Source organism: Macaca nemestrina, chromosome 16 (assembly GCF_043159975.1).
Source record: "Macaca nemestrina isolate mMacNem1 chromosome 16, mMacNem.hap1, whole genome shotgun sequence".
Classification (NCBI taxonomy): domain Eukaryota; kingdom Metazoa; phylum Chordata; class Mammalia; order Primates; family Cercopithecidae; genus Macaca; species Macaca nemestrina.
Window position 1 is genome coordinate 16350419 of NC_092140.1, and position 25341 is coordinate 16375759.

General features: G+C 40.5%; 2 protein-coding genes across 54 annotated transcripts in view; one reads left to right on the plus strand and one right to left on the minus strand.

The window, feature by feature from the left end:
- LOC112425914 (uncharacterized) overlaps nucleotides 1-25341 on the plus strand; it is a 221931-nt gene that overhangs the window by 85153 nt on the left and 111437 nt on the right. For 22 of the 43 annotated variants that reach the window (XR_011614652.1, XR_011614649.1, XR_011614651.1 and 19 more), the window contains one exon: nucleotides 22956-23061. The exons of 12 other annotated variants lie outside the window; for them this stretch is intronic. Coding sequence is in view for 4 of the 31 variants with exons in the window: in XM_071081140.1 (XP_070937241.1) it covers nucleotides 18214-18260; nucleotides 22956-22972 (64 nt within the window). In the remaining 27 variants the exon portion in view is untranslated. Of the gene's footprint in view, nucleotides 1-17689; nucleotides 18146-18213; nucleotides 18261-22955; nucleotides 23062-25341 lie in introns of those variants that run through there. 9 more of the 43 variants (XM_071081125.1, XM_071081115.1, XM_071081119.1 and 6 more) reach the window with 3 other exon arrangements.
- Nucleotides 1-25341, minus strand: part of LOC105477578 (muscleblind like splicing regulator 2) — a 171372-nt gene that overhangs the window by 45928 nt on the left and 100103 nt on the right. For 10 of the 11 annotated variants that reach the window (XM_011734170.2, XM_011734137.3, XM_011734143.2 and 7 more), the window contains exons 3-5: nucleotides 15116-15280; nucleotides 5131-5331; nucleotides 1280-1543 (exon numbers count right to left, since the gene is read on the minus strand). In XM_011734170.2, the coding sequence (XP_011732472.1) occupies nucleotides 1280-1543; nucleotides 5131-5331; nucleotides 15116-15280 (630 nt within the window). The remainder of the gene's footprint in view (nucleotides 1-1279; nucleotides 1544-5130; nucleotides 5332-15115; nucleotides 15281-25341) is intronic. The other variant, XM_071081108.1, reaches the window with a different exon arrangement.

Below are 25341 nucleotides of genomic sequence, written 5' to 3' on the forward strand. Positions count from 1 at the left end.
GGAAGCTCGTACCTGTAATCTCAACACGTTGGGAGGTAAAGATGTGAGAATTGCTTGATCCCAGGAGTTTGAGACTAGCCTGGACAACATGGCAAGACCCTGTCTCTACAAAAAAATTTAGAACTTAGATGGGCCTGCACCCAGCTACTCAGGAGGCTGAGGTGGAAGCATCACTTGAGCCCAGGAGTTTAAAGCTACAGTGACCCCTGATCATTCCACTGCACTCCAGCCTGGATGACAGAGACCCTGTCTTTAAAAAAAAAAAAAAAATGTCACTGCTCAGGCCACACCAGACCAACTAAATAAGAAAATAAGAAACTTCAGGGAAAGGGACAGATGTCAGGTCAGACCCTTCAGGTTGTTCCAAAATGTAGCCAAGTTTGATAAGCAGTGTCTAGGCAGGTGCTTCTCAAATGTTAATGTGCATACGAAACACCTGGGGGATGTTTTACAATTTAAATTCTGATTCCCTGAGGTCTGGGGCGAGGCTGAGGATTCTGGAGGCTCCACAGGCTTCTGGGTGATCCTAATAATGGTGCATCTGGTCTCTAAGGGACAGTTAGGCTCCCTGAGATTCTGAGCAGCCTCCCAGGCCATGATAATGATGTACTGCTGGTCTCTAATGACAGTAGGTGACTCAGGGAAGCAAGCCTAGGTCACAGGTCTTTTTTTTTTTTTTTTCCTGCATCAGCCAGGATGGCTCCACTTTCATCTGTTTCATTCATTGCTATTCTGCATAAAATCTCACTGCAGTGGAGAATGTGACCAGCACTGCCCTTGTGATAAGTGCAAGAAGAGGAGAGAATGGGAGTAGCGAAAAGCCAGATCACTCGCTGGGCTTCTCTTAGGCCACAGCTGTCCTCCGCCGCTGCTCCAAGGAGCTGGTTGCCTCCTGGTGCTCAGGTGCAGAAATGCGCCTTTCTTTCCTCTCTCTGAAGCGGTGCCCACCTTCATGTTCATTACAAGGCCCTGAGCCTCTCTTAAGAAGACCCTAAGTGAGCACACTCAATCTCCGCTGCCCTGGGAGTGGGGAACGGAGCTCAGGGACCCCAGGACTTTCCCTGCACCTGAGGGATTTACTTATTGTGCTGAAGAAGGGCAGGAGGGGAAAACAAAACAAAACAAAAAGGGGGAAAACAACAGCAAAACTTAGGCAGCGGAGCAGCAGGAATAGCAGCCTTCCATGTTTCCCGAGTGTTGGGAAGAACATCCAAGTCCCAGCCCGGAGCGGCCTCCGCAGAGGCGCCAGGGTGCAGGGGCGGCGGGCGGCCGCACTTACCATGACTGTGGCCGCGGCCGCGGCTGCCTGGGCGGCCACCGCAGCTTGGTTGGCTTGGTGCTGCGCAGCTTTGATTTTGGCCTGCAAGTGTGCAGGAGGGTGAAAATATTTGCATTTCTCCCTCATGCAACGCCCCTTTATGTAATCCATACAAACGGTTACGGTGTTGTCACTTGTGTCGATCATGGTGCTGTCTGCGGGGTGTGCAAAGCGGCAGTCGGTCTCTCCCCGGGCACAGTTTCCTCGCTGGAACTCCCTGCATACCTAAGACAGGGAATAAGAGCCGCGCTGCAGAGGCAAGCCTGAGCCCAGGCGCCCCTGCGGCCCCGGCCACCGCGGGAGGAGCGGAGGCTGCCTCGCTTTCAATGGTGGCTCTTGAACCACTGATAAGAAAAGACTGATTATCCAGAACCCAGGTAACCACAATCTCTGAGACACTCATTTGAGTTTTGTTTTACCCCCTTTTCTAGGGTGAAAATCTATATTGAGAAAATAATCCGAAATCTGCAGTTCAGCTAACATAACAAAGGAAAAGCAACAAGGCCTCCATTGTCCCTGGGTGGCATATTATGCAGCTATCTATCTATCTATCTATCTATCTATCTATCTATCTGTCTGTCTATCCATCCATCCATGTATCTATCATCTGTCATCTATCTATTTATCCATGCATCCATTCCTTTATCTATCATCTACCATCAATCTATCCAATCATCTATCCATCTGTTCATTCATCCATCATCTATTATCTATCATCTATCAATCTATCCATCTATTATCTATTATTCATCTATCCATCCACCCATCCATCCATCCATCCATCCATCCATCTATTATCTGTTAATCGATCATTATTTTAATGGTAAAAACTGCAATTACTAATGTTATCTACCATTTATCTACCTACCATCCATCCATCCATCCATCTATCCATCCATCATCCATCCATCCATCATCTGTCCATCCAGCCATCATCTATCATCTACTTATCTATCTAAAATCTATCAATTAATTAATCATCTATCTAATCTAGTTACCTGTGTATATACTTGCTTACCTACCAATAATCCATTGTCTACCAATCACCTATAATCTATCTACCTCTCTCTATATCTTCAATCTCCTACTCGGATGACAATTCTGAGAATGCTATAGGTTTTTTTGTGTGTGTGGAGGGATAATTTCACCATCGATCAAGCTACCAGGTCATAGCTGTACAAAAAGAATCAGGGAAAATGACGACAAACATGTTCCTCCTCTCTCTGAGGAGGTGGGGTGGGGTGAATCTGAACATTCCTGTTTCCCACTCCTTCTCTCCTGCTCTACAAAGATAACATAATCATAAATCAGAAGAACAATATCTAAGACACCAAAATTTTCATTTTTAAGGTCACTATACTATTTTTGACAGCACAGAAAAGAAAAAAAAAGACAAAAGAGAGAAATATGGCAAGAGATATAGAGAAAGAAATGTAGGGAAACAGTTTATTTTTAAAATTCTTTAATGCTAAATTATCCTGAAATCTCAAGTAACTAGGATTCTCCACCCCTGAGAATTCTGGTGGATCAAGATTTTACTGTGTGAAAAAATATTTCTTTAGAATTTGAAGAGTATTCTTAATTATTCCCTGAATATAGATAACATGAAATAGCATACATAACATATGTATATTGCTTGTATAATTCTTCTCTGTTTATAAAAATTAGCAGGAAATAATTATGCATAGAATTGTAAGTTATTTCTTTTTAGGCTCCAATTCCAAAGTGGATATGTAAGTGATCATCATGTTGATCATTAGTGATGTTATATGAAGGGCCCCTGACATGAAATTCAAGTATTGTGAATGTCAGACAAACTTAGGAAATACTGTTTCACTGACCAGTTACCAGGCCAGGTTGAAGGTAACAGCATGAATCACCAGATTGTTAATTGTTTCCTCCTACTTGGATATTAGCCAACATTCTATCTTTAGTTCATAAAATGCACAAAATAAAAAATCACTAAGATGTTCCCACAGATTCTGAGCAAGCCTTCCTCCATCAGTGGAATGACTTCTGTCTGATAGCATCATAAGTGTGGACCAGCCCTCAAGCTCCTACCAAGGTGCTCTGTGTGCAGCTCACTTAATTCCTGGTTTGAAATGAACCAAAAGTCGCTCTGCTAAAATCATTGTGATTCATTTTTACATGCCTTTGTCTACCAGCCCTGTTGGGAAGGACTATTTGTTCCCAATTCCGCTGATTTAATTTGTTTTCTAAAATACAGTCACATGCTGAACACAAAAGCTCCGTGGGTCCAGCAGGTGGAGCCCAAAACACTTTTCCAGTCCTGTGAAAGGTCTATACAGTAATTGACAATGATAGGCTGGATCTTTTCAAAATAGTAACAATTAGAGTTTCATTCTCTTCATCTGGGCATCCAGATGGAAACTAAATTAAAAAATAAATATCCTATAAAATATTTGCAGTTTGAAATTCTGAGTTTTAAAACTTTCACAGGTTATTAGGCAGCCACATTTTATTGCCCTCAAAGTTTATTGGGTTAATATTTAAATACACATTTTATATACACATTATATACACATTTAAATACACATTCAATACACATTGAAAGAACATTCTCTAATAATCCCACTAACAGAAAGCACTGTGTATTTACGTCCTAACCGGATGCGTCACCTAACACCTTTAATCAGTAATGAAATTAAAGGAGCTCTCTGAAAAATCTATGAGAATCTTTATACACCCTTATAAAATGCTGTAGTGAATATCACAGGGATATAGCAGTAAGATAGATGAGTTCTATAGCTCTGATTAAAGAGAAATTTTACCTAACAAAGTACAGGAGGTTTAGTTTGATTCATAACTTAAGAATGTTTTTTTATACATAGGAACTTGTTTTCTTGAATGTTATAGAACAATTGAGGTTAAAGAAAAATCTCAATTAATAACTAAATTTATGGGCCGGGTGTGGTGGCTCATGCCTGTAATCCCAGCACTTTGGGAGGCCAAGGCTGGTGAATCACCTGAGATTGGGAGTTCGAGACTAGCCTGACCAACATGGAGAAACCCTGTCTCTACTAAAAATACAAAATTGGCCAAGCATGGTGGCACATGCCTATAATCCCAGCTACTTGGGAGGTTGAGGCAGGAGAATCACTTGAACCTGGGCAGAGGAGGTTGTGGTGAGCCGAGATTGGGCCATTGCACTCCAGCCTGGGCAACAAGAGCAAAACTCTGTCTCAAAACAAAACAAAACAAAAAACTAAATTTACTTATCCTCCAATTTCCCCTGTTTAGCAACAACACAATCAGAACTAATATGCCAGAACATACTAGAGCAGCCATGCTTGTTCTTGAGATATTGAAATATGATCATACCAGCTGGTAAATAGGTATAGTCCCACTTCCTCCCACCACTCTCCCTGAGTGTCCTTGGCTGTCCTGGTTGCTGGGCTCCTGCCCACCAGTTTCCAGAACTTTCCAGGGTCTTGCAAGGGTTAGATCTTGACATGAGGAGGCCTTCAGGACCTGGAGCCATCTGTATAGGCTGCATCATGATTGAGTCACTGTTCCATTGATTGTTTAATGTTTTTCCCTTAAACGCATATTCCATGCAGCTGATTTTTGTTTGTGTTAAAACTAGTCTTTTCCATAGACTAATTTCCTTTATACTTGGCCTTAACTTCAAACCATAGAGTTATAAATGCATGGGTTTTAGGTGAGAGTTTGTGTGTGTGTGTTTACATGGCTGTTTTGCAGGACTGAATTAACATCTTACAAGCAATCACTTATACAGAAGTATACTTCTACCACAAATGCATCTCAAAACACAAATAGAATTGAAGTACCTCCAGTTTGTCAGTCCTGAGAAGTTTCTGAGTTGCAGTTGAGCCCGGGACAGTGACCGGTGGACTTCCGGGAACGATAACAGGTGTGGTGGGCAGAATTTCCGTTGGGACTAACCCAACTCCAGGGGTTACAGGTGCTAGGTAAGGAGCAAAGCTAATAGCTGTATTTGTCCCTATTGCGGGACCTACAGGAAAAGTGGGCTGTTAAAGGAAGACAACACAGGAGAAAGAGTTCTTTAGAATAAAACTTTTAAAAATTACCAGGAAATGTCATTTGAGCAAAATGTATTCATCATATACTCTTTATGTTAGTTGTATAGCTCAATGCTGACCTGTAATAAAAATGAAATCTATGTAGACCCTCTCTTCCCCAAACCATATAGAAATGTGAGAGAACATCATAAAAAACCTCTAGTTACAGGAACTAGATTAAGCTTTTGTCCCTATGAAAGTGTTCTCAACAAAAGAAAATAATTTCGACTCCAATTACTCAACATTCTAAACTATTAAATGTTATAACACTAAGGTAGTAAAAGCTATAGAATACCAACTAATAATCTTTGATTTATTCTACATGTTTCTCAAAGGGAGAGGAGTCACGAAACCCTTTGATTACAGGCTGATTTTCAAGTTGGCCAAGTCTATGCATTTTCAAACAGTGGGGTTACTTGCAATTTTATTTTGCCCAGACTTATCAGTATGTTTCCATATTCCATCACTAGCATGTATATTCCCAAAATTCAAATGTAGTTTTCAAATAAACCTACAATTTTTTGCCCTAGTTCAACTACATCTAGATCCAGTCAGTCTTCCCTTCCTGAAAGATTTTCTGGAAGAGTTTTTTAATCAAACAATTTTTTGATTGGCCATTAAAAGTTGGTTTGGTTTTCTAGGTCACAAAATCAACACAGCAGTGACAAGAGCATACAGAACCTTATTAAATTTGTTCTCTGACCCTATACTCCTCATCTAGGAAAAAGGAGGAATATGCTAGTGGGTTGACGTGATGATTAGTTTTAAAAGCTCCACCTAATAATATGTAAATAATTCTGCCTTTTAGAAAGGAAATAATGTACATTTAAGAGAACAAACCTTGTTAAGTAATTTAAAATGCTGAAGATTTTTCTTAGAATAAATTGTACACCAAATTGGACTTGAATGCTTCTTTTCATTTGTTTGGTTGGTTGTTAATTACAGATGATTTTTAACCTATTTGATTTCAGATATTTGCAATTACATATTAATGCAATTTTTTACCACTGAACTTTACTGTTGCTTGTCACACTTTTAACGTTGAACTATGCTGTGTCATGCTTGTTCTCTGTTTCTACATTGTGGGTGACATTTTTCTTGTCTATTTATGACTGGATGAATTGTTTAACATATGGGAAAAATAACAACCTACGTTTAGTAAACATACTTTTTCTTTATAGCAGTAACAGAAAAATATTTCTTATGAAAAGTCATGATAGAAAAGAGTAAATTATTGATAGTTTGTGCAGGCATTTATCAGATAGGCAGGAGAGCCTATTTTCAAAGTGGCTAGAAGGGGTAGTTCTAGTGGTCTTAGAGGGGTCCTGGCTCAGTACTCCCGCAAGGAGCTCTTAGATCTTTATGGCTCCGACGTAAAATCCATTTTGGGAGAAAGTTGCAACATGAGGTCTGAATGTGGGAAATAGATGGCAGTTAGGATTTTTTTCTTCCTTGACTGTCAACAAACATTTATATGTGTATGTTACTCACTGAGTCATAATTATAGAAAGTTATGATTTTCAGTAACTGTAGCTTTTATAATTTAGTACTACTGGAGAAAAAGCCAAGTGATTTAAATGGTCTAAGGACTATGTAATGTTAGGATTTTTAAAAAGAATCAATTCTGAAAGGTCATAAATCACAGCACATCAGTGATTCAGTGGACCAGCTCTGTCAGAAATGCCTGGGGGAGATTTTACAAATAGAGAGAAATTCTGACCCAATAGATCTAGGCTGAGACCTTGATATTTGAATTTTAGAAATTTTACTAGATGATCTGATGCGTCGCCAAATTTGAGGACCATTGTCATATGTGAGGAGTGAAAATAGTATTAAAAAACTTGCAGTAAATGTGTAATTTAACCCAGAGACTAATTATCAACATAAACATTTAGATAAAAGAGCTCTCCCCCATACTTCCATTTTCATTTTCTCTGGAAGCAAATTCTTATCCCTCCCAGACCACAGATCATTTGAAGCCAGGGTTAGTGTGGTACCATAAATACGGGTTGTACTTTGCCTTGTCGACAGGATTGAGAACCTCAAAACTCATTTCCCGAAACCATTTGGGTATCGACAAATATATTCCAATTAGCTAACTTTTGCCTTCAAAAATCTATGTTACTTGTTCATCTGATTTCATAGTCTAAAATGAGAGTTCCAGTATGTTTTATTGATGATGGCAATAACATAGTTCACAGAGAAATAGTATTATTTTAAAGTAAAACCATAGATTTTAGACTCAGAGAGACCTGAATTCAAATCTAGTGGTCTGACACTTACTACCTTTTAACCTGGGGAGGAACTTAACCTCTCTGGGCTTTCAGTTTCTTATCTGCAATGAGGAAGTGAAACTACTTAGCTGGAAGCGTTGGGCAGAACAAGGTGTTATTGTGCTCCTATTTCCCATGGTCAGAACTCAATAAAAAGCAGCTCTCATTACTACTGTAAAAATCAATGTTGATCAAGGGTTTTTTGGCCTCAAATTATCTAACGGTTCTACAACAGGGATGTAATGAGCATAGCAGTACAGTAAGGGTATGAAAGTGAGTAAAATTATAGCAAAAATTTTCTCTTTCCTTTTGAAATGTGGACTGAAAAAAATATTTTCTGTCACATGAAACTGAAAGTTGCAAGTTCACAGGCCTTACGAAGACAAACGCAGTAGGATATGTTCCTTTTTGATGTAGCGTGTTTTTCATTGAAATTGATTAGTTAAAATATATAGTTACGGTGATTTGCAGAGAGGCTCACTCCGTGTTAATATTATTGTGGATAATAATGCTTTACATCTGTGAAAGGTTCTGGTCGTTCTCAAGGCATTCTCACACTTGTCTTCTTTAATCTTCTCAAATCCATGAGAAGCAAGTGTGGCAGCAAGAATTGCCCAGCCTTCCAGGTGAAAACAATTAAGAGGAGAGACACTAAATGGATAACCCAAGGTCAATGCTGCAAGGCAAAGTCAAGGCAGAACACCCGGGACTCCTGGCCCCTAGTCCGAGGCCGTGTCCAGCCTTTTGCGATTACTAGATTTTGTTGGTTACTTCTTAAAACAAAAGACGAAAAGCAGCCCCCTCCAAATCAGTTGCCCGTATGTTTCTGGAGCGAATGCAGAGAGCGTTGGTGGAGAGTTGCACAGGAACGTGTCCCACAGTCAGCCTGGGCCGTCTGCAGACAGGAGGTGTGGGGCCTGCTGCCTTGGAAAAGTGGTTCTCAGATCCTGAATTCAAATTAAACTCCCGAGGTATGATCTCGGCCAACAACGGATCCCGGTGTCTGAGTTTGGTTCTCAGCCGGCGGCTGAGAAAAGAGAAGGGCAGCACCTTCCAATGATTCTGTTCCTGGAAGCGTACCAACTACAGCTTGGGAGAATTAGCCCTGCAGTTTCTGCAGAAGTGCTGTTGCCAGGCTGTCTGAGACAGGATCCATTTGGTCCACGTCATCTCTCAGCTCAAAGGCACAGCTAAAGAGGCCAGAGGACAAGATTCGCGGGAAGCCTTCTTGAAGAAAATCGCTTCTGAAATGCTGGTCTTGCGATTTCCTGCTGTTCTCCACTCCACCTTCCTGTGTTTCTCTCCGCAGTCTTCCATGCCCTGCTCTCCTTTCCAGGACATCAGGTCCAGGTTCAAAGATGACGAACACACCCACCCACACTCACGCACACTCAACTACACAATACGTACTCATACCACACACACTCATACACACCCACAACACACTCCCATACACTCACAACACACGTACACTCACAACACGCTCATATACACAACACATTCTCATACAACACACTCCCATACACTCACACATACACTCAACACACATACACAACTCATGTACACTCACACACACTCAAAACACACCCACAGACACACCACATGCACACTCATATACTCGAAACACACAACACACTCATGTACACTCACATATACACACTATACACTCAGATACACATATACTCACGTATACTCACATACTCAAAACATACAACACACATACACTTACACACACTTGTACTCTCACACCACACTCACAACACACTCATGTACACTCACATACACTCAACACACCCACATACACACAATACACACAAAAACTCATACACACACAACACTCATGTACACTCATACACTCACAACATACAACACACATTACATACACACAACACATACAACACACCTACACCTCCCACACACATACAAAACACTCATGTACACTCACACCCACATACATTCTCACAACACACATACACACTCATGTACACTCACATATACTCACTACACACAATACACACACACAAGCACACTCGTACACTCATATACACTATGGACACAACACAGTCACATACACTTGCATACACTCAATACACCACCCTCGTACACTGACATACACTCACAACACACACGTTCACACCCAACACTCGTACACTCACGCAATACACACACAACACACACACTTGTACCCTCACACACTATACACTCACATAAAATAACACACTCGTGTACACACAAAACACATGTACACTCACAATACATACACCACACATGTACGCACATACACTACACACATACACAACACACTCGTACACTCACACTGTATACACTCAACACACTAATATACACTCACAGTATACTCACGTACACACATACATGCAGTACACACATCCACAATGCACTGATGTACATTCACACACACTATACACATACAACATATGTACACTCACATACACCAAGACACATTCATGTATACTCATACACACCCACAACACACAACACTCATGTACACTCACACACAACACACATATGATCATACATACAAAACACACTCATGTACACTCATACACTCACATTCACATATGTTCATACACACAATATCCTCATGTACACTTACACTATAACACGCTACACACACAGCACTCCACACTCTCAGTATACACAACACACTCATGTACTCACACTCATAACACACTACACACACAGGACACTCATGCACACAACAAACTCATGTACACTCACATATACTCACAACACATTCATACACCACATGTAATACATTCACTACACACAACACACATACACTCACAATACACATGAAACACACACTACAGACAACACACATGCACTCACAACACACTTGCACACATTTATACACTCACTACACATATACACACTTGCACACTCACTACACACACGTACTCACAACACACTCACGCACACATGCACATTCTTTGCTATTTTGTAGCAGCAACGGGGCTTAGCCAAGGGCCTGAGGTATTTCATGGCTCAAAAGTCCAGTCAATAGGCAAGAATGCCGTCGTCCCACTCTTTTAGAACGTGTCTGCTTTAAAGGGTAGGTGCCTGGCACTCACGCTAAAAGGCTGACACATGGCGTCTCCTAAGCCTCCTCCCTCTACTGCCAGAAGCAGCTCCGGAGGGCACAAGACTCAAGCAAGACTTGTCCCTTCGGGGTTCTTCCATCTCCATCCTCCCAAAGGTAGCTCACGCTTGCTTCTTTATCTTGAGTGCACATATGAAGGCTGTGCACGCTCTGGAAAGGGAAGGGGGAAGAATTCCTGTCCTCTCCTATCAGGAATTGGGGAGAGAAAAGCTGCTAGGAGGAATAAATGAAGGGGACTTTTCAAGCATTGTGAATTTGAGGCAGAAGGGTTGTAAGGGGAGAGAATGCCTTGAATTTTCATTCCCTTAATAAATATTTATTGGTGCAGACATGGTGCCAGAACACTGCGTACATTGATTGAACTGAAGCCCTAATAAGAAAGAAGAAAACAAACAAAATTACAGTTCGTTTGTGTGGATAAGCAGAAAGGGAGGAGGGCTCGCTGGTAGAGAATGCTGGGGGTTGCATGTGGGTTGCAGGGGTGGACCTGGAGTCCTTATGAATGAGGTGATTAATGTGTGAAAAGCACTAGGACATGGACAGGCCAGCAAAGGCAGAGGCTGGGACACACACAAGCTGTGCGTGTTCACCCAGCAATGTAAGCAGGGTCATGACCAGATCGCAAAAGCCGTAGGTCATGATCAAGGTCAGAGTTTCGGCTTTGTCCCAGTAAGATGGGAAAGCATGGAGGGGCACATAAGGGAGTGATAGGATGCTGTTTATGTTTTAAAAAGATTCCTCTGGTTGTTGTCTATGGGATATAACGGAGTAAGGCAAGAGTGGATATTGATAGATTAGGAAGTAAATGCTTTTATGATATTGTGATAAAAGGTTGATGGTGGCTCAGAAGAGGGAACTGAGATGTAGGGGAGTGGATAGGATTCAGGGCAGATATGACAGGACTTGCTGATGAACTGGATGTCAGTGAGTCACCTATACTCTACTGGGTCACTAATTCATTTCTGAGACTGAATTTATAGAGTTGATAATTTTGAAACATGTCACACTTTTTATTCTAATACTTCCAGTGATTTCAGGAAAGAGTCTGCTAGGTTTTGGTTTTAGATTGCCAGTTGAGAGTACCATTTATTCAAATGGGAAGAATTTGATTTTGAACGTGTCAGGTTCCTTTAAGAAATTTAAAGGTGAGACCAGTAGAAAGGTGGATATAAAAGCCTGGAGCTCAGAGGAGAGGTTGGGCTGGATAAATACATTTGGGGGTCCTCAGTCTGTAGATGATTGACAGATTCAGGAATGGATGAGACCACAAGGGAGAGGGTAGATGGAAAGAAATATCCAGCTCTTGGAACCTCAACATACAGAAGAGGAACACGGTGGGCAAAGGAGATGGAGGAAGGAGTGCTTAACAAAGGAGAGATTGGTTACATGACTTGAGTACTGCTGAGAGGTAAAATAAATTGTCTTAGTCTATTCTGGCTGCTTATAACAAAATACCATAAACTGGGTGGCTTATAAACAACAGAAATGAATTTCTCACAGTTCTGGAAGTTGGAAGGCCGCAGATCAAGGTGCCGGCAGATTTGATGTCTGATGAGGACCATCTCCCTGGTTCATAGACAGTGCCTTCTTGCTGTGTCCACACATGGCGGGAGGGTGAGGGGTCTCTCCCATGTCTCTTCTTATAAGGGCACTGATTCCATTCATGAGGGCTCCACCCTCAGGATCTAATCGCCTCCCATACGCCCTTGGAGGTTAGGATTCAACATGAATTTTGGTGGGACACAAACATTCAGACCATAGCAACAATAAGGCAAAAAGTGACCATTGGTTTGGTAATATGGAGGACACTGGTGAGAGATTGCAGGGGAATGGGTTCAGGAGTGGACAGAAGAAGGAGGGAATGGAAGAAATATCCACAGTGCTGTAAAGAAGCTTCGTTCGTGAGACCTAAAATGGAATGATACTTGAGACTCTCTTTATCAATTGACTTGTCTCATGCAGTTTTTGCATCTATTATTTTCCGGTAACTGCTGTAAACAGCTTCAAATTACTATAAACCCATTGGCTTAGAACAACACACATTTATCCCTTTACAGTCCTGGAGACCAGAAGTTCTAAGTTGGTTTCACTGGGCCAAAATCAAGGTGTTGGCAGGACCTGCGCTCCCTCCAGAGGCTCTAGGGGAGAATCCATTTCTTGACTCTTCCATCTTCTGGTGGTTGATGGCGTTCCTCTGCTTGTGGCCACATCACTCCAATCTGCCTCTGTGGTCACATTGCCTTGCTCTTCTTCTGTCGGAGCTAACGCTCCCTCTCTCTTATATAAGTGTCTCTTATAAGGATGCTTGTAATTGCATTCAATCCAGGAGATTCTCCCCATCTCAAGATTCTTCACTTAATCCCATCTGCCAAGCCCCTGATTCCATATAAGGTGACATTTATAGGTTCCAGGTACCTCTGAGAGCCATTATTCAGCCACCTATCCTCTACTAGGTCACTAATTCATTTCTGAGACTGAATTAATTTGTTTGTGGAGTTGATAATTTTTAAATGTCACAGTTTTTATTCTAATACTTCCAGTGATTTAAAAACCTCTATTAAAATATTTAAGTGTAATATTCCTTTTTCAGAGGGAAATGGTGATTATGAACTTCTAATTAATATTCGAGGCAATAATAAACATAACTTTCAAAAAAAGTTCAACTAATAGTTAACAGCAGGGATGGGATTCTCTTGTTAACACTGCCACGAGTGAGTGCCAGGGTCAGCCTTATGAATTCTAAATAGGATGTGTATGAGTCAAATAAGTGAGACACATAATGTGGCATTATTATGTTGACCTTGCTGGCTCTAAATTTATTGCTGTAGACATTATTTAATATGTATAACTAAATTATTTTAGCATTTAGGTAATTTAATAAAATAGTTTATATGTGTGTATCAATAAAGAGAGAACCATAAATTATACATGTGTGTAGTTTAAACAGAACCACTTAAATGCCTATTTTGGGGATTAAATATGTTCAGAACTCTATCTGCATCTAGTCCTTAATCTGGGTGAATTCTTACTCACCCTTTACGAGAGGCTTATTTGAGACTTCCTCCAGGCAGGCTTTCCTTGTCCAGTCTCGTCATTTCCTGGGCTTGAATCTTACTTGGCCCTTTTCTTGTGTCTGTCTATCCCCAAAAGACTGTATCTTATTTATCTTGGAGCCCTCTGCACCTGGCATTTCTTTCACTCTGGGCAGAGCTGGTTCCTGGCTACTCTGTACGGAAACCTGGAGACAAGCAGAATGGCTGACGACCTGCCGGAATTCTCTACCCTTGTTTGTGCAGGCCCTGCCCTCCACACCCCATCTCACAGGGAACACAACAAGAACATTGAATTTGCTGGTAGCCGTCCCTCCTAATTTAGCAGGTTTCGATCATGCAGAATTTTTCTATAATAAAGACTGATTTTTATACAAAAGGCTTTTGTGTACATACTTTTTAAAAACAAACACATTTCACTCACTGTCTTTCTTTTTTAAAAAAAAAGTTAGCTTGTTTCTGACAAATAATTCACAAGTGTAAATGAAACCAACTAAAATTAAACGCACTCCTTTTCCCCAAGGGTATCATTCCTAAAACGATTTCCAGACCTTTAAGGAAGTACTTTCAGACAGGGTGAAATCAGGGAAAAAATATTGTGCAATACATATTCATATACTAAGTCCCTCTGGCATTTGATCTTGTGACAATAGTCAGAGCTGTCACACCTTTTGCAGGCCTCTGAAAGGCAGGTTGAGACCTAGGTGACTCAGGTAGGGTCTTCCTTGGTGGTGCTACCTTTGACATCCTTCTTTGAGGGATGTTACTAGGATCTTTTTGGAACAGACTACAGAAAGTGCTCTGCTAACATGTCTAAGTCCCAGCTCTAAGACTTATTAGCTGTATGACATTGGGGAAAATCATTGAACTTCTCTGGTTTCTCACTTTCCTCATCCTTTAAATGGTGCCATAGAACTACGTGGCTCAAAATATTTTAGGCATTTCAAACTCACTGATACCTAAATTACTAATTCACACTGTAAATGAACCTGTTAAAACTATTTCCGTTCTAAGATGGCTGAGTTACAGAGTTACTGTTGAAAAGAGTTGGAGTGATACAGATTTCCCAGATACTGATTAGAAATTGTCTTTGCCTCTTATTTCCACAAGTATTTTTCTATTAATTTTTTAAAAGCCTATTTTCCTTCATCTGTTGAGCTTTAAAGCTATTTGGCTTTAATTGTAGCCAAAGCGACAAAGTGGAGGAGAGAGGCCACCCTAGGTCAATGTGGCATCATCCACACCAACACTGTAACCATCCAACTCATCACTGTATAAGATGTACTCACCACTGGATGAAGTGGTGTTCCTGGAAACATAAATTGCATCTGCTGGGCAAGCATTGCTGCTGCAGTTTTTTGCTGAATCAAATTGTTCCTTCCATTAATTTCTAGTTGAGTTTTTAAGTGTGTTGGAGGGTGAAGATACTTGCAGTTCTCTCTCGAACAACGGCCCTGTGAAAACAAGTTTTGGTTTTAGGACTATTGTAAGTAGCTTTCAACTCCAAAGTCAACCATTGAACAATCACGTCTTATATACAAAATCAAAGATCCTCTGTGTGTGTGTGTGTGTGTGTGTGTGTGTGTGTGTGTGTGTGTGCGCGCGTGCGCATGTTCATGTGTTTGTTGGGTAAAAGTGAATCAAACATTATATGATTATCAAGGTTGCTTGAACCTCTTAAGGCTGTTAAGTAGAGAAGCTTCCCTTGGATCCTTCGTTCGTTCGTTCCTTCCTTCCTTCCTTCCTTCCTTCCTTCCTTCCTTCCTTCCTTCCTTCCTTCCTTCCTTCCTTCCTTCCTTCTTTCCTCCTTCCCTCCCTCTTTCCTTCCTTCCTTCCTCCTTCCTTCCCTCTTTCCTTCCTTCCTTCTTTCCTTCCTTCCTTCCTTCCTCCCTTCCATCCTTCCTCCCTTCCTTCCTTCTCTCTCCCTCTTTCTTTTCTTTTCTTTCTGTCTCTCTCTCTCCCCCCCCCACCCCTCTTTCTTTTTCTTTTTCTTTCATATTCTAAACCCTGACAAAAGATTCCAAAGAAGTGTGACTGCTGACAGAAAGGTTCTTCCCCTACACAGTACGGAAGGTAATCAGAAGGGCGTATCTATTGTGGGCTATCAGAAGGAGTCCTTGAACTAGCTATACGCTTGTTTGTACATGCTAGAGTGATGTCCAAATATGAATAATTATGTAATAAATTTGTGGAGTAGAGAGTAATAAGAATTTTAAATGTGTGTTCCAGATTAGCTGAAGACATTCTTTCTTTCAGCTTATTGATGAAGAGGCAATAATAGTGCAGGGGTGGACATTTCTTGGTGATATACACATAGATGAAATTCTCAGGCTTGAACTCAGATAATCATCTGCAAGTGATTACTTTGCTACACAAAAGCTGTCACTCTATATCCCTGCCTTGCCCTCATGACAGGACTTCCTCCCATGACAGGAGTATCAAATCTGATGTCATGATGTGACATAGTGAAGAGTGTTTATGGCTAAAGTAGTATTTGGATGCCAAAGCTGGTAAAACAAAGGAAAATAATAATTAGGTGACAGGGTACATAAAACCAGTCTGGAAGGGTAATTGCATATGGCGGTGTTTATACTTAATCCCCAAGTTTTCAAAACTACCAATTGAAAGAATTACATTGATGTGTGAATTGTACAATTTCTGGAGAAAGAAGAGCAAACTGTGAACCAGTTTATCATACTTCCCTAAAGAATTAGTCCATTTGCAGCCAAGAAAAGAGAGTATTGATTTGTTTACCAGATATAAAAATAATTTTAAAAAGCAAGCTTGGGGGATCTGGGGAAATGAATTTGTTTATAGTCATCCTAATTCTAAACATCTGGAGTTCTCACTCTGCTTCCCACTAATTTCATCCACACTTTTGGCAGCTCAGACTTCCTCTCTGGAGTTTGAATCTTCCCCCACCACCATGGAGAAGGGCAGACATGGGTCCTGTGTTCAGTCCCGGGTGTCTGTGCTAATCAACAAATGCTGTCCTGAGGATCTACTGTTAGCAGCATTAATAGTTGCATCACCCTCTTTGGGGAGGATAACCAGGCAGGTGCCAAGGACACCAAAAGGAATAGGTCCTTATTTGCTGCTAATAAGAGTCTATAACTATGGGTAATGCCAACATATCTCCTTAGTCTCAAGTTCATATTGTTGATGTTTCATTCAGCTTCCTATGTATACATGGACATTGTAGGGAAAGTATTGGAAAGTTTATTGTAAAGATAGAGGTGAAGTGGACATTAATCTAAATCAAAGCAGTATAGGAATCTCTCTTTTCTCTCTTCATCTTCTTCTTTTGCAAATCAAATCTTTTAAAAATTTTTAATCCTAAATCTCTTTGCTTTGTGACTTGCCAGGGTCCCTCCAGCCCTGTCAACTTGCTTCAGGCATCTCTTACTTTACTTCCTTTTCTTCCTGCCTTTGACAACTGCTTGTCTCTTTGTTTGGCGTGGTGGCGGGCGCCTGTAGTCCCAGCTACTGGGAGGCTGAGGCAGGAGAATGGCGTGAACCCGGGAGGCGGAGTTTGCAGTGAGCCGAGATTGCGCCACCGCACTCCAACCTGGGAGACAAAGTGAGACTCTTTCTGAATTTAAAAAAAAAGAAATCAAATCTCCAAGAAAGCATTCAGATTGAGCCAGCTCCTACAAAGTTCACTTGTACCAAGTCTTTGAATTGGCTGCCTTTATATCAGGTGGCCAAATACAATTCTATCTTTTGTAATGTGAAGTGTCCATGAGGATCAAAACATAGCCCAGCCCATCAGCGGGGGTGGAGGAGGGTTACAGAGAATGCATTTCTTGTTCAGAGGATAAGCCACTCCAGGCTTCTCTAACCTCATTCCAAACTCTCTTTAGCCACAAACACTGCTCTTGGAAGCTGACACCCAGAAAGGCTCACATATTCAAGGTGCACAGATGGGTCTAATGGAGAGACTTGGGAAAGCAGAATTCCAGAAAATGAAGACGGAATTAATGAAATGTCCACATTTCTACCAGTATGGCCATTATATTGTGTTCACTCATATAATTGTCAATTTGATCACTAGTTTTTTAATGTAATGCTCTGTGGCTGCACATACACTTTCAATTTGGCTGGAAAAATACAATTTTCTTATAAATGCTCTTATCTCTTGATAAAACTGGGACTTGTAGGGAACCATATTAAGCTATTTTTCAGCTTATAGAAAGTATTTTACAACATTGAATTAGTAATTTATCAATGAAATCTTTTTTGTGACAATTGCTGTAATTTCCTAGTGTCCTTACTTACATACTTGGAGTAAAGAGTGTTATTGATCACCTACATGCCAAGCAATTTATATATGGTTATCTCATTTTCTCCTTATAACTGCAATAATGATCCCTATTTTACAAAATAGCAGATGGACTCAGAAGATTAAGGAACTTTCCCAAGGCCATATAACTGGTAAGTGGTAGAACTAGATTTTAAATTCAGACCTACCTGACTCAATTACATCGCACTGCCAAGCTATTCATTAGCAATAGTTAAAATCCAGGGAGGATAAAAATTTACCATGATCTTTTGTATAATAATAGGATGCATAACAAAATTTTAAATAAGATATATATGTATATCTTGTCCACATATATATGTATATACATATATATATAGATTTGGGAATGGGAAACAATTATTTGCATGGACCTATCTGTTGGTAGGAGGATGGAGGAGTAATCAAGCTCACAGGTTCCGGTCTCATAACTTGGCTCAACCTTTTCTTAGCTGCATGACTTTGAGCAATTACTTGACTTTTTTCTTCATCTGTTCAATGAAATAATTATTGTATCTTCTTCTCAGGGCTGTTGTGTGATTAAATGAGTTAACACATACATAAGGCTTAGAAAAATGCCTAGCACATAGTAAGCACTGAGTAAATGTTATTATCAAAAGAAAGAGAAATGTTTCCATATGATATTTCATTTTTAGTGAGTACAGAATCATACATTTAGTAGTATTTTGACTGGCTCTTTCATTCTTCTACAGAATAAACTTTCACACCAAACATGTTAAAAGCTACTTAATTGTACTTATTCAAATATTTTATGTTTAAAATTATTTTCAATTCTACAGGGTATTTGTGTGTCCACATTTTAAGAGACAGCTCTGAACCCTAGTACAATCTAGTATTAATAGTTTGAAGAATTATGTACCATGGATGTCTGAGGCACACTAATTCAAACCCAGGGAGACTCTAGGTAACAGAATTTTAGTAAGGGATACTATAGGATTGTAAAATCCTAATGGAAAAGCTACTGTCAAAATAAAACAAGCTATTTGACACAGTGAACAATTTGTAAGGAAGTTTTTGCTAAGGCATAAGCTTTGCCAGGATATGCATCAGTGTACAAAAGCTGTTGGTTATCAAAGCAGCTTGTCATAGCTGAATGGTACAGGGCAGTGTGCAGAAGCATAAAGCGTCTTTGTGTATCATTGTGAAACAAAACAGAGGTGTCAAAAATAGTGTCTCCTGATTTTAGTCCAAGAAATAAAGACAAAAATGTCTGGGAAAAATCTTCCTTGTGGCAGCTAGGATTTGTTTTTTGCTTTGTTTTAACTCTTCCTCCCTTTTAGTTCTTGGTAACACACTATTTCTGGAGAGAGAAGGGAAGGAAGTCCAGTGCCTAGTGCCAGGGACTGGTGCAGCTTCTGTGGGGTGGAGATGGAGATGGAGGGCACCATTGCGAGTGCTTGTGAAGAGCCTTCCAGGAACTGGGAGTTAGAAGCCTCAGCTAGGGCCAGTCAGGTGGGTTCACACCAGGGACAAGCTCATGGGTCACATAAGCCCTCAGGGCCTTTGCTCATCCCACGTGGGACATGCCAGGTATGGGTGGGACATGCCAGGTATGGGTGGGACATGCCAGGTATGGAACCAGCAGGTGGTCATATACTTCCAGGCTAAGGTCTCATTCATTCTTTCATTCATAAATATTTCTTGAGATTCTACTATGTGCCAGGCATTGTGCTTAGTGCTAAACAAAGGTGAGGAAAATCAAGACATGGTGTCTCCCTTCATGAAGCTTGCAGTCTTGTGGGGAAGCCAGAGGTTAACAAAACATATCTAGTTACAAGTTGTGATATGTATTCTAGAGAAGAATGCTGAGAAGAAATAGTGGGAGGGTCAGAATTGAGACCAGGGGTCAGAGGAGATCTCTGGAGAAGTGACATTTAAACTGAGAACTGAAAAATGAGTAGGAACTTGGCAAGGGAGTGAGTGGTGGTCAAAATGTGTGTGTGTGTGTGTGTGTGTGTTTTGCATGTGTATGCATGTATGTTGTAGGTATTGTATGTATTGTATGTATTGTGTGTTTCTGTTGTGTGTGCTGTATGTGTTGTATGTGTGTATGGGGTATGTGTTCATGCTGCATGTGTGTTGTGTGTGGATGTGTGTTCTCTGTGTGTATGCGGTAGGTATACTGCGTGCGAACAAGGTGTGTGGTGCGTGTGTGTGTTGTGTGTGTTGTATATGTTGTATGTGTGCTGCATGTGTGTGTATTTGTGTGTGTGTTGTGTTTGCGTTGTGTGCATGCTATATGTGTATGTGTGTGTTATATATATGGTACATGTGTTGTATGTGTGCATGGGGTGTGTACGTATGTTTTATGTGTATTGCGTGTATTATGTGTGTGTATTGTGTGTGTATTGTCTGTTGTGTGTGTTTGTGTTGTGTGTGTGCTATATGTGTGTGTTATATATATGGTACATGTGTTGTATGTGTGCATGGGGTGTGTACATGTTGTATGTGTATTGTGTGTGTATAGTATGTGTATTGTGTGTGTATTGTCTGCTGTATTTGTTTGTGTTGTGTGTGTGCTGTATGTGTGTGTGTTATATATATGGTATATGTGTTGTATGTGTGCATGGGGTGTGTGTGCATGTTGTATGTGTATTGTGTGTATGGTGTGTGTCTAGTGTGTGGTGTGTGTGTGTGTGTTGTGGGTGTTGAATGTTCTTTAGAGGAGGAGCGTGTGCCAGGAGAATGTCCCATCTTGGGGCAGGCAGGCAGCTAAGGCCAGCGCAGGGAAGGGGTGTGGGGAGGAGTATGGGGAGTGAGAAGAGGTGAGGCAGGAAGTAGGAGGCAGAAGCCAGACAATGGGAGACCAGCTAAGGGGTATGAACTTCCTGCTGCTGAAAGTTGTTAAGCAGGAGAATAACCAGATCAGATTTATGCTACATTTAAATCACACCCTGATTATTATATTTCATATTTCTAATTTTATTATAGTTTATATTGTTTGGAGACCACTTCTTTAAAAACAGTAACAGAATTCTGATGGAGTCGATGGATTTGTGCAGTTTCTACTTCCAAGAATAATCTGTACTCCAGGAATATTTAGGGATGATGGCTAGAATCGAGTCTGAACTTCAAGCTGAATTAAATTTATTAAAATCAGCAACCATGAAAGATTCTAATACAGAATACTCATGTTGATTCTTGACAGGAGGAAGGAAGATGCTAAATAATTGTAATATGTACTTGACAGAACAACAGATTGGCGCTATTGGAATTACATGGCCATTAAATTACATGGCGTGGGATAGAATAAATGCAACTTTGGCTAAGAAAAGACATCAGAATCAGGTTGCTGTGAAAAAGAAAAAGCATAATTGAAGGATGAGATTTTCTAATGGCTTATTTTAAAACAAGTAATTTTTGGAATCTTTTTCTAGTATGCTCCTAATTGAAAAAAAATCAATTAAAATATGGGCACAAAAAAGAAAACATTAATTAGAAGACTATTAAAGAATCTCCCATTAACCATAGTTTTTACCCAAAGGAATAGCTGTCAGACAACTGCATCCCATTAGTTTTTCATGGGAAAAGCAATGGATTTCTATGATCTACAATTCAGTTAACAGTCCTCAGCCATTTGTGTTCCATTGGAATAATTTGAACTGTGTCTTTACATGGGCTGAGTCATCGACCGGCAGACTCCAACAAAACGTTTTTTGGGGAAAATGATTCTAGCGAAGGGCTGGAATCCCAACCTGATTTTCTGAATTTTGCCTCTTGCAGTGCCACCTCGGCAGCGCTTGCTGCTGTAGGTGCATGATGATATTTTCAAGCAAGCAGGCCAGGCTGCGGAATGGCAATGCTGGCCCTAAGGTTTAAGGGCAGATGGTATGTGCTTTAGATGCAGCCTTCAGGGACACTTTGAGTCCTGGAGCCTGCTTTAGACCCCAAAGCTGGCCACCGAAAATCATGGAAGAGCCTCTGAAATTCCTCTCATTCCACATGGCTGAGGCCAGCTTGGTGAAATCCTGAGGTCAAGACAAAGGCTCTTGCTCTGGAGTTACATTTCAGAAGCCTGTTCTGTCTTGCAACCTCTCCCGGAGAAGCAGTGTGGAAAAAAAAAAAAGGGTTAAGGGAACAGTCTCAGAACTGGACTAATTGGATTTAAAATGCAGCGCTGCTGTTCTTGGGCACCTTGGGCAAGTGGGACTTTGTGGCTTCCAGTTGCCATATCTGTGAAATGGGGCTAAGAATAGTTTCTACCTCATAGACTTTCAATAAGGATTAATAGTTAATGCATATAAAGTGTTTTAACAGTTCCTGGCACATAATAGGCACTCCCTAAGCTAGATCATCATCATCACCATCATCATTATCATCACTATTATTATTGACACTTTCTTTTCATAGTAGGTAAAAATACATGGTATTGAAAACAACTTCTCTAATACTTGCTCCATTTCCTTATCACTGTGCTCCTGTCTGGCCTGTTTCCAAGCTCTTTAGCCCTTTGCTATTCTCACTCTGTCTGTGCCGACTTTGGTCATTTATCTCTTCAAACAGTCTCAGAACTGTTTTTCTTTGGTATCTCCCCTGCTGAAACTTGCCAGGGCTAATCAACATGGCATGACTTATCTTGAGTTTAAAGCAGCTATGTATTATGGTTGGAAAATCCCAGAATTCTGGCTGTGGCTTCATTCCAAAATGGTTAGATGAACTTTTACAAATAACGTGTGATAGTCTGTGCCTCAATTTTCTCATCTGTCAAATAGGAGTGATCCTATTCCCATATCTCAACTCCTTCTGACAGTTGTTAGAACAGGAATTGCTCAGGAAGAAACATAAATTGTTATCCATATTTTTTCCAGATCTATTTTCCCCTTGAATGCTCCTAATCTGTAAAAGGGGAAAGCCACATGAACCAACAGTTACAGTAAAAAGTGACACCAGGGACGTATGTTGGCAACGGTCCAGGTATGTTCTGAGAATTATCAGATGTCTACGTGATGAGGCTTGAGGAGATTCAGCAGAAAGTGGCGAATTAAGTCAAAATCAATTAAATTTAGGAAGATTTATTCAGTACCCACAGTGTACACAAATTGGTAGTGAAAAATTTGATCAAACAGACCTCTGTTTTCGTCCTTGTGCCGCGTAAGTTGTTCAGCAGATATTTACTAAGTGACTAAGCTGACTGGGTGTATCAGATGGTGCCAGCCTCAGTTTCCCTATAGTTTGAAAACCTCTCAAGATCTTTGAAAGCTGGGAAGCAATAAAGGCTGTGGTTTGTGTGGGTGAGCTGATTTTTATCAATCCATCATTTATACAGGTCTCAGTCACATAGGCGAAGGCCGAGTCTAACATTTGGCCTGAACCTCCTCTTCTTCCTCCCAGTACATTTCCAGAAGGATATGGGCAAGTAAAAGTGTAGGGGAATAAAATGGTTATTTACATCAAAGCTTAATTTACGACATTAACTATGAGACTGAAATAGCTCTACTGTAAGGCAAGTGACAGATTAGGCTTTTGGGCTTCTTTTGAATTTAAATAAACTAATTGAAGCACATGAGCTTCTTGTATTATTAGTTCCAACTACCTAATACAGCAAATAAAATACAAGCACATAAGGGCTTCAGAATTAGAAAGAAACTTTAGATTCAGGGGATCATTATAAACAAATGATAACCAGAATGTCTATCAACATGGATAATTGCCAATATCATCAAGATTATGCATAAGCCTCCACTAAGCTCTTTCTGTTTATTATTTGGTTCAACATATATTACAATTTATCTTTTACAGTCTAGATATGCAATAATTGGTGAGTAGCACAACATTTTGTACTTATTAATGACAGATAAAAATGATGTATTTACATTTTTCCTCTGGGGGGTGTTCGTTTTCTCTGGTGCTTCCATTATATGGAAGAAATGCCTAGGATGATAGAAGGAATATTTGGCAGTATAGCCTGGTGGATAAATGAGGGAAAAACACAAATAGTGGTAGACAGTCACTACCACCTCCAATTTTACCCACCACCACCAATTGCACAGCTACAGGTTTAGGAGAGGATAAAGAAAAGCGGAAACGAAGTTACACAGGTAAGTAGACCAAGTCAGTTTGCATTTTCTTTCCAAAAACCCATACAAATAGGTGTAAAGCATCATTCCACTGCATCATCTGGACTATGGGGCAGAGCTCTTTTCTAGTGATAGTGCTTTTACCTTTCTTCAAGGGAGTTGCAAATCTGAGTGTTCTCATCTCTAGATTTGCATTTAGGATAGCTTGTTATCACCTGAGGGCTGGGAAAAAAACCTCCAGGCCATCACAGGTGCTTTGGGAATAGATTTGTGACTCATTCCTTATTATGCCAATGCAACTGCCCTCTTCTTTCAAGCACCACTGGCACAGGCCCCTGACATTAATTTTGTGACTATTTTAAATAAAAACTAGTAAATGAGGAAGAAAGGCAAAGTAGGTGAATTGTTTGTAGTTTGCCATTCATAGCATGTTTAAGCCTTTTAAAAATTTTTTAGTTTCATTTTTGAAACAGGGTCTCACTCTGTCACCCAGGCTGGAGTGCAGTGGCATAATCATGGCTCACTGCAGTTTTGACCTCCCGGGCTCAAGCAATTCTCCCACATCATCAGCCTCCCAAGTAGCTGGGACTACAGGTGCATGCCACCACACTAGGCTTATTTTTAAATTTTTGTAGAGTCTGGTTCGCACTGTGTTGCCCAGGCTGGTCTCGAACTCCTGGATTCAAGCAATCCTCCCACCTTGCCCTCCCAAAGTGCTGGGATTACAGGCGTGAGCCACTGCACCTGGTCTTTAAAAAAGTTTTAAATGCATTTTGGTTGGTTGGACAAACCAAACTGGGTTGCAATTTCCCACACAACTTGTGTCTTGTGATGGGGAGAGCTGTTTGTTGGCTTGATGAAGGGAGCAACCCCTCTTACCAATAAGGATTGTTAATTCTCTTAATTTTATTTGTTAACTGAAAATGTGCCAGTTAAGAGAAATCAGTGAGACTAAAAATAGTCCATCAGTTCTCGAGAGATTCAGGTAAACAAACTTCCGGGCACCAGATGCTTCATTTGGAAATTATTTTATTTAATGAGAATATAAATGTCTTCTGAGTCATGGCAGTAGGCTGGTTAGTGTGGACCATGATCATATATCAACCTAACATGAAACCAGTTATGATGTTAATAGTGAGTGTCAACTTGATTGGATTGAAGGATGCAAAGTATTGCT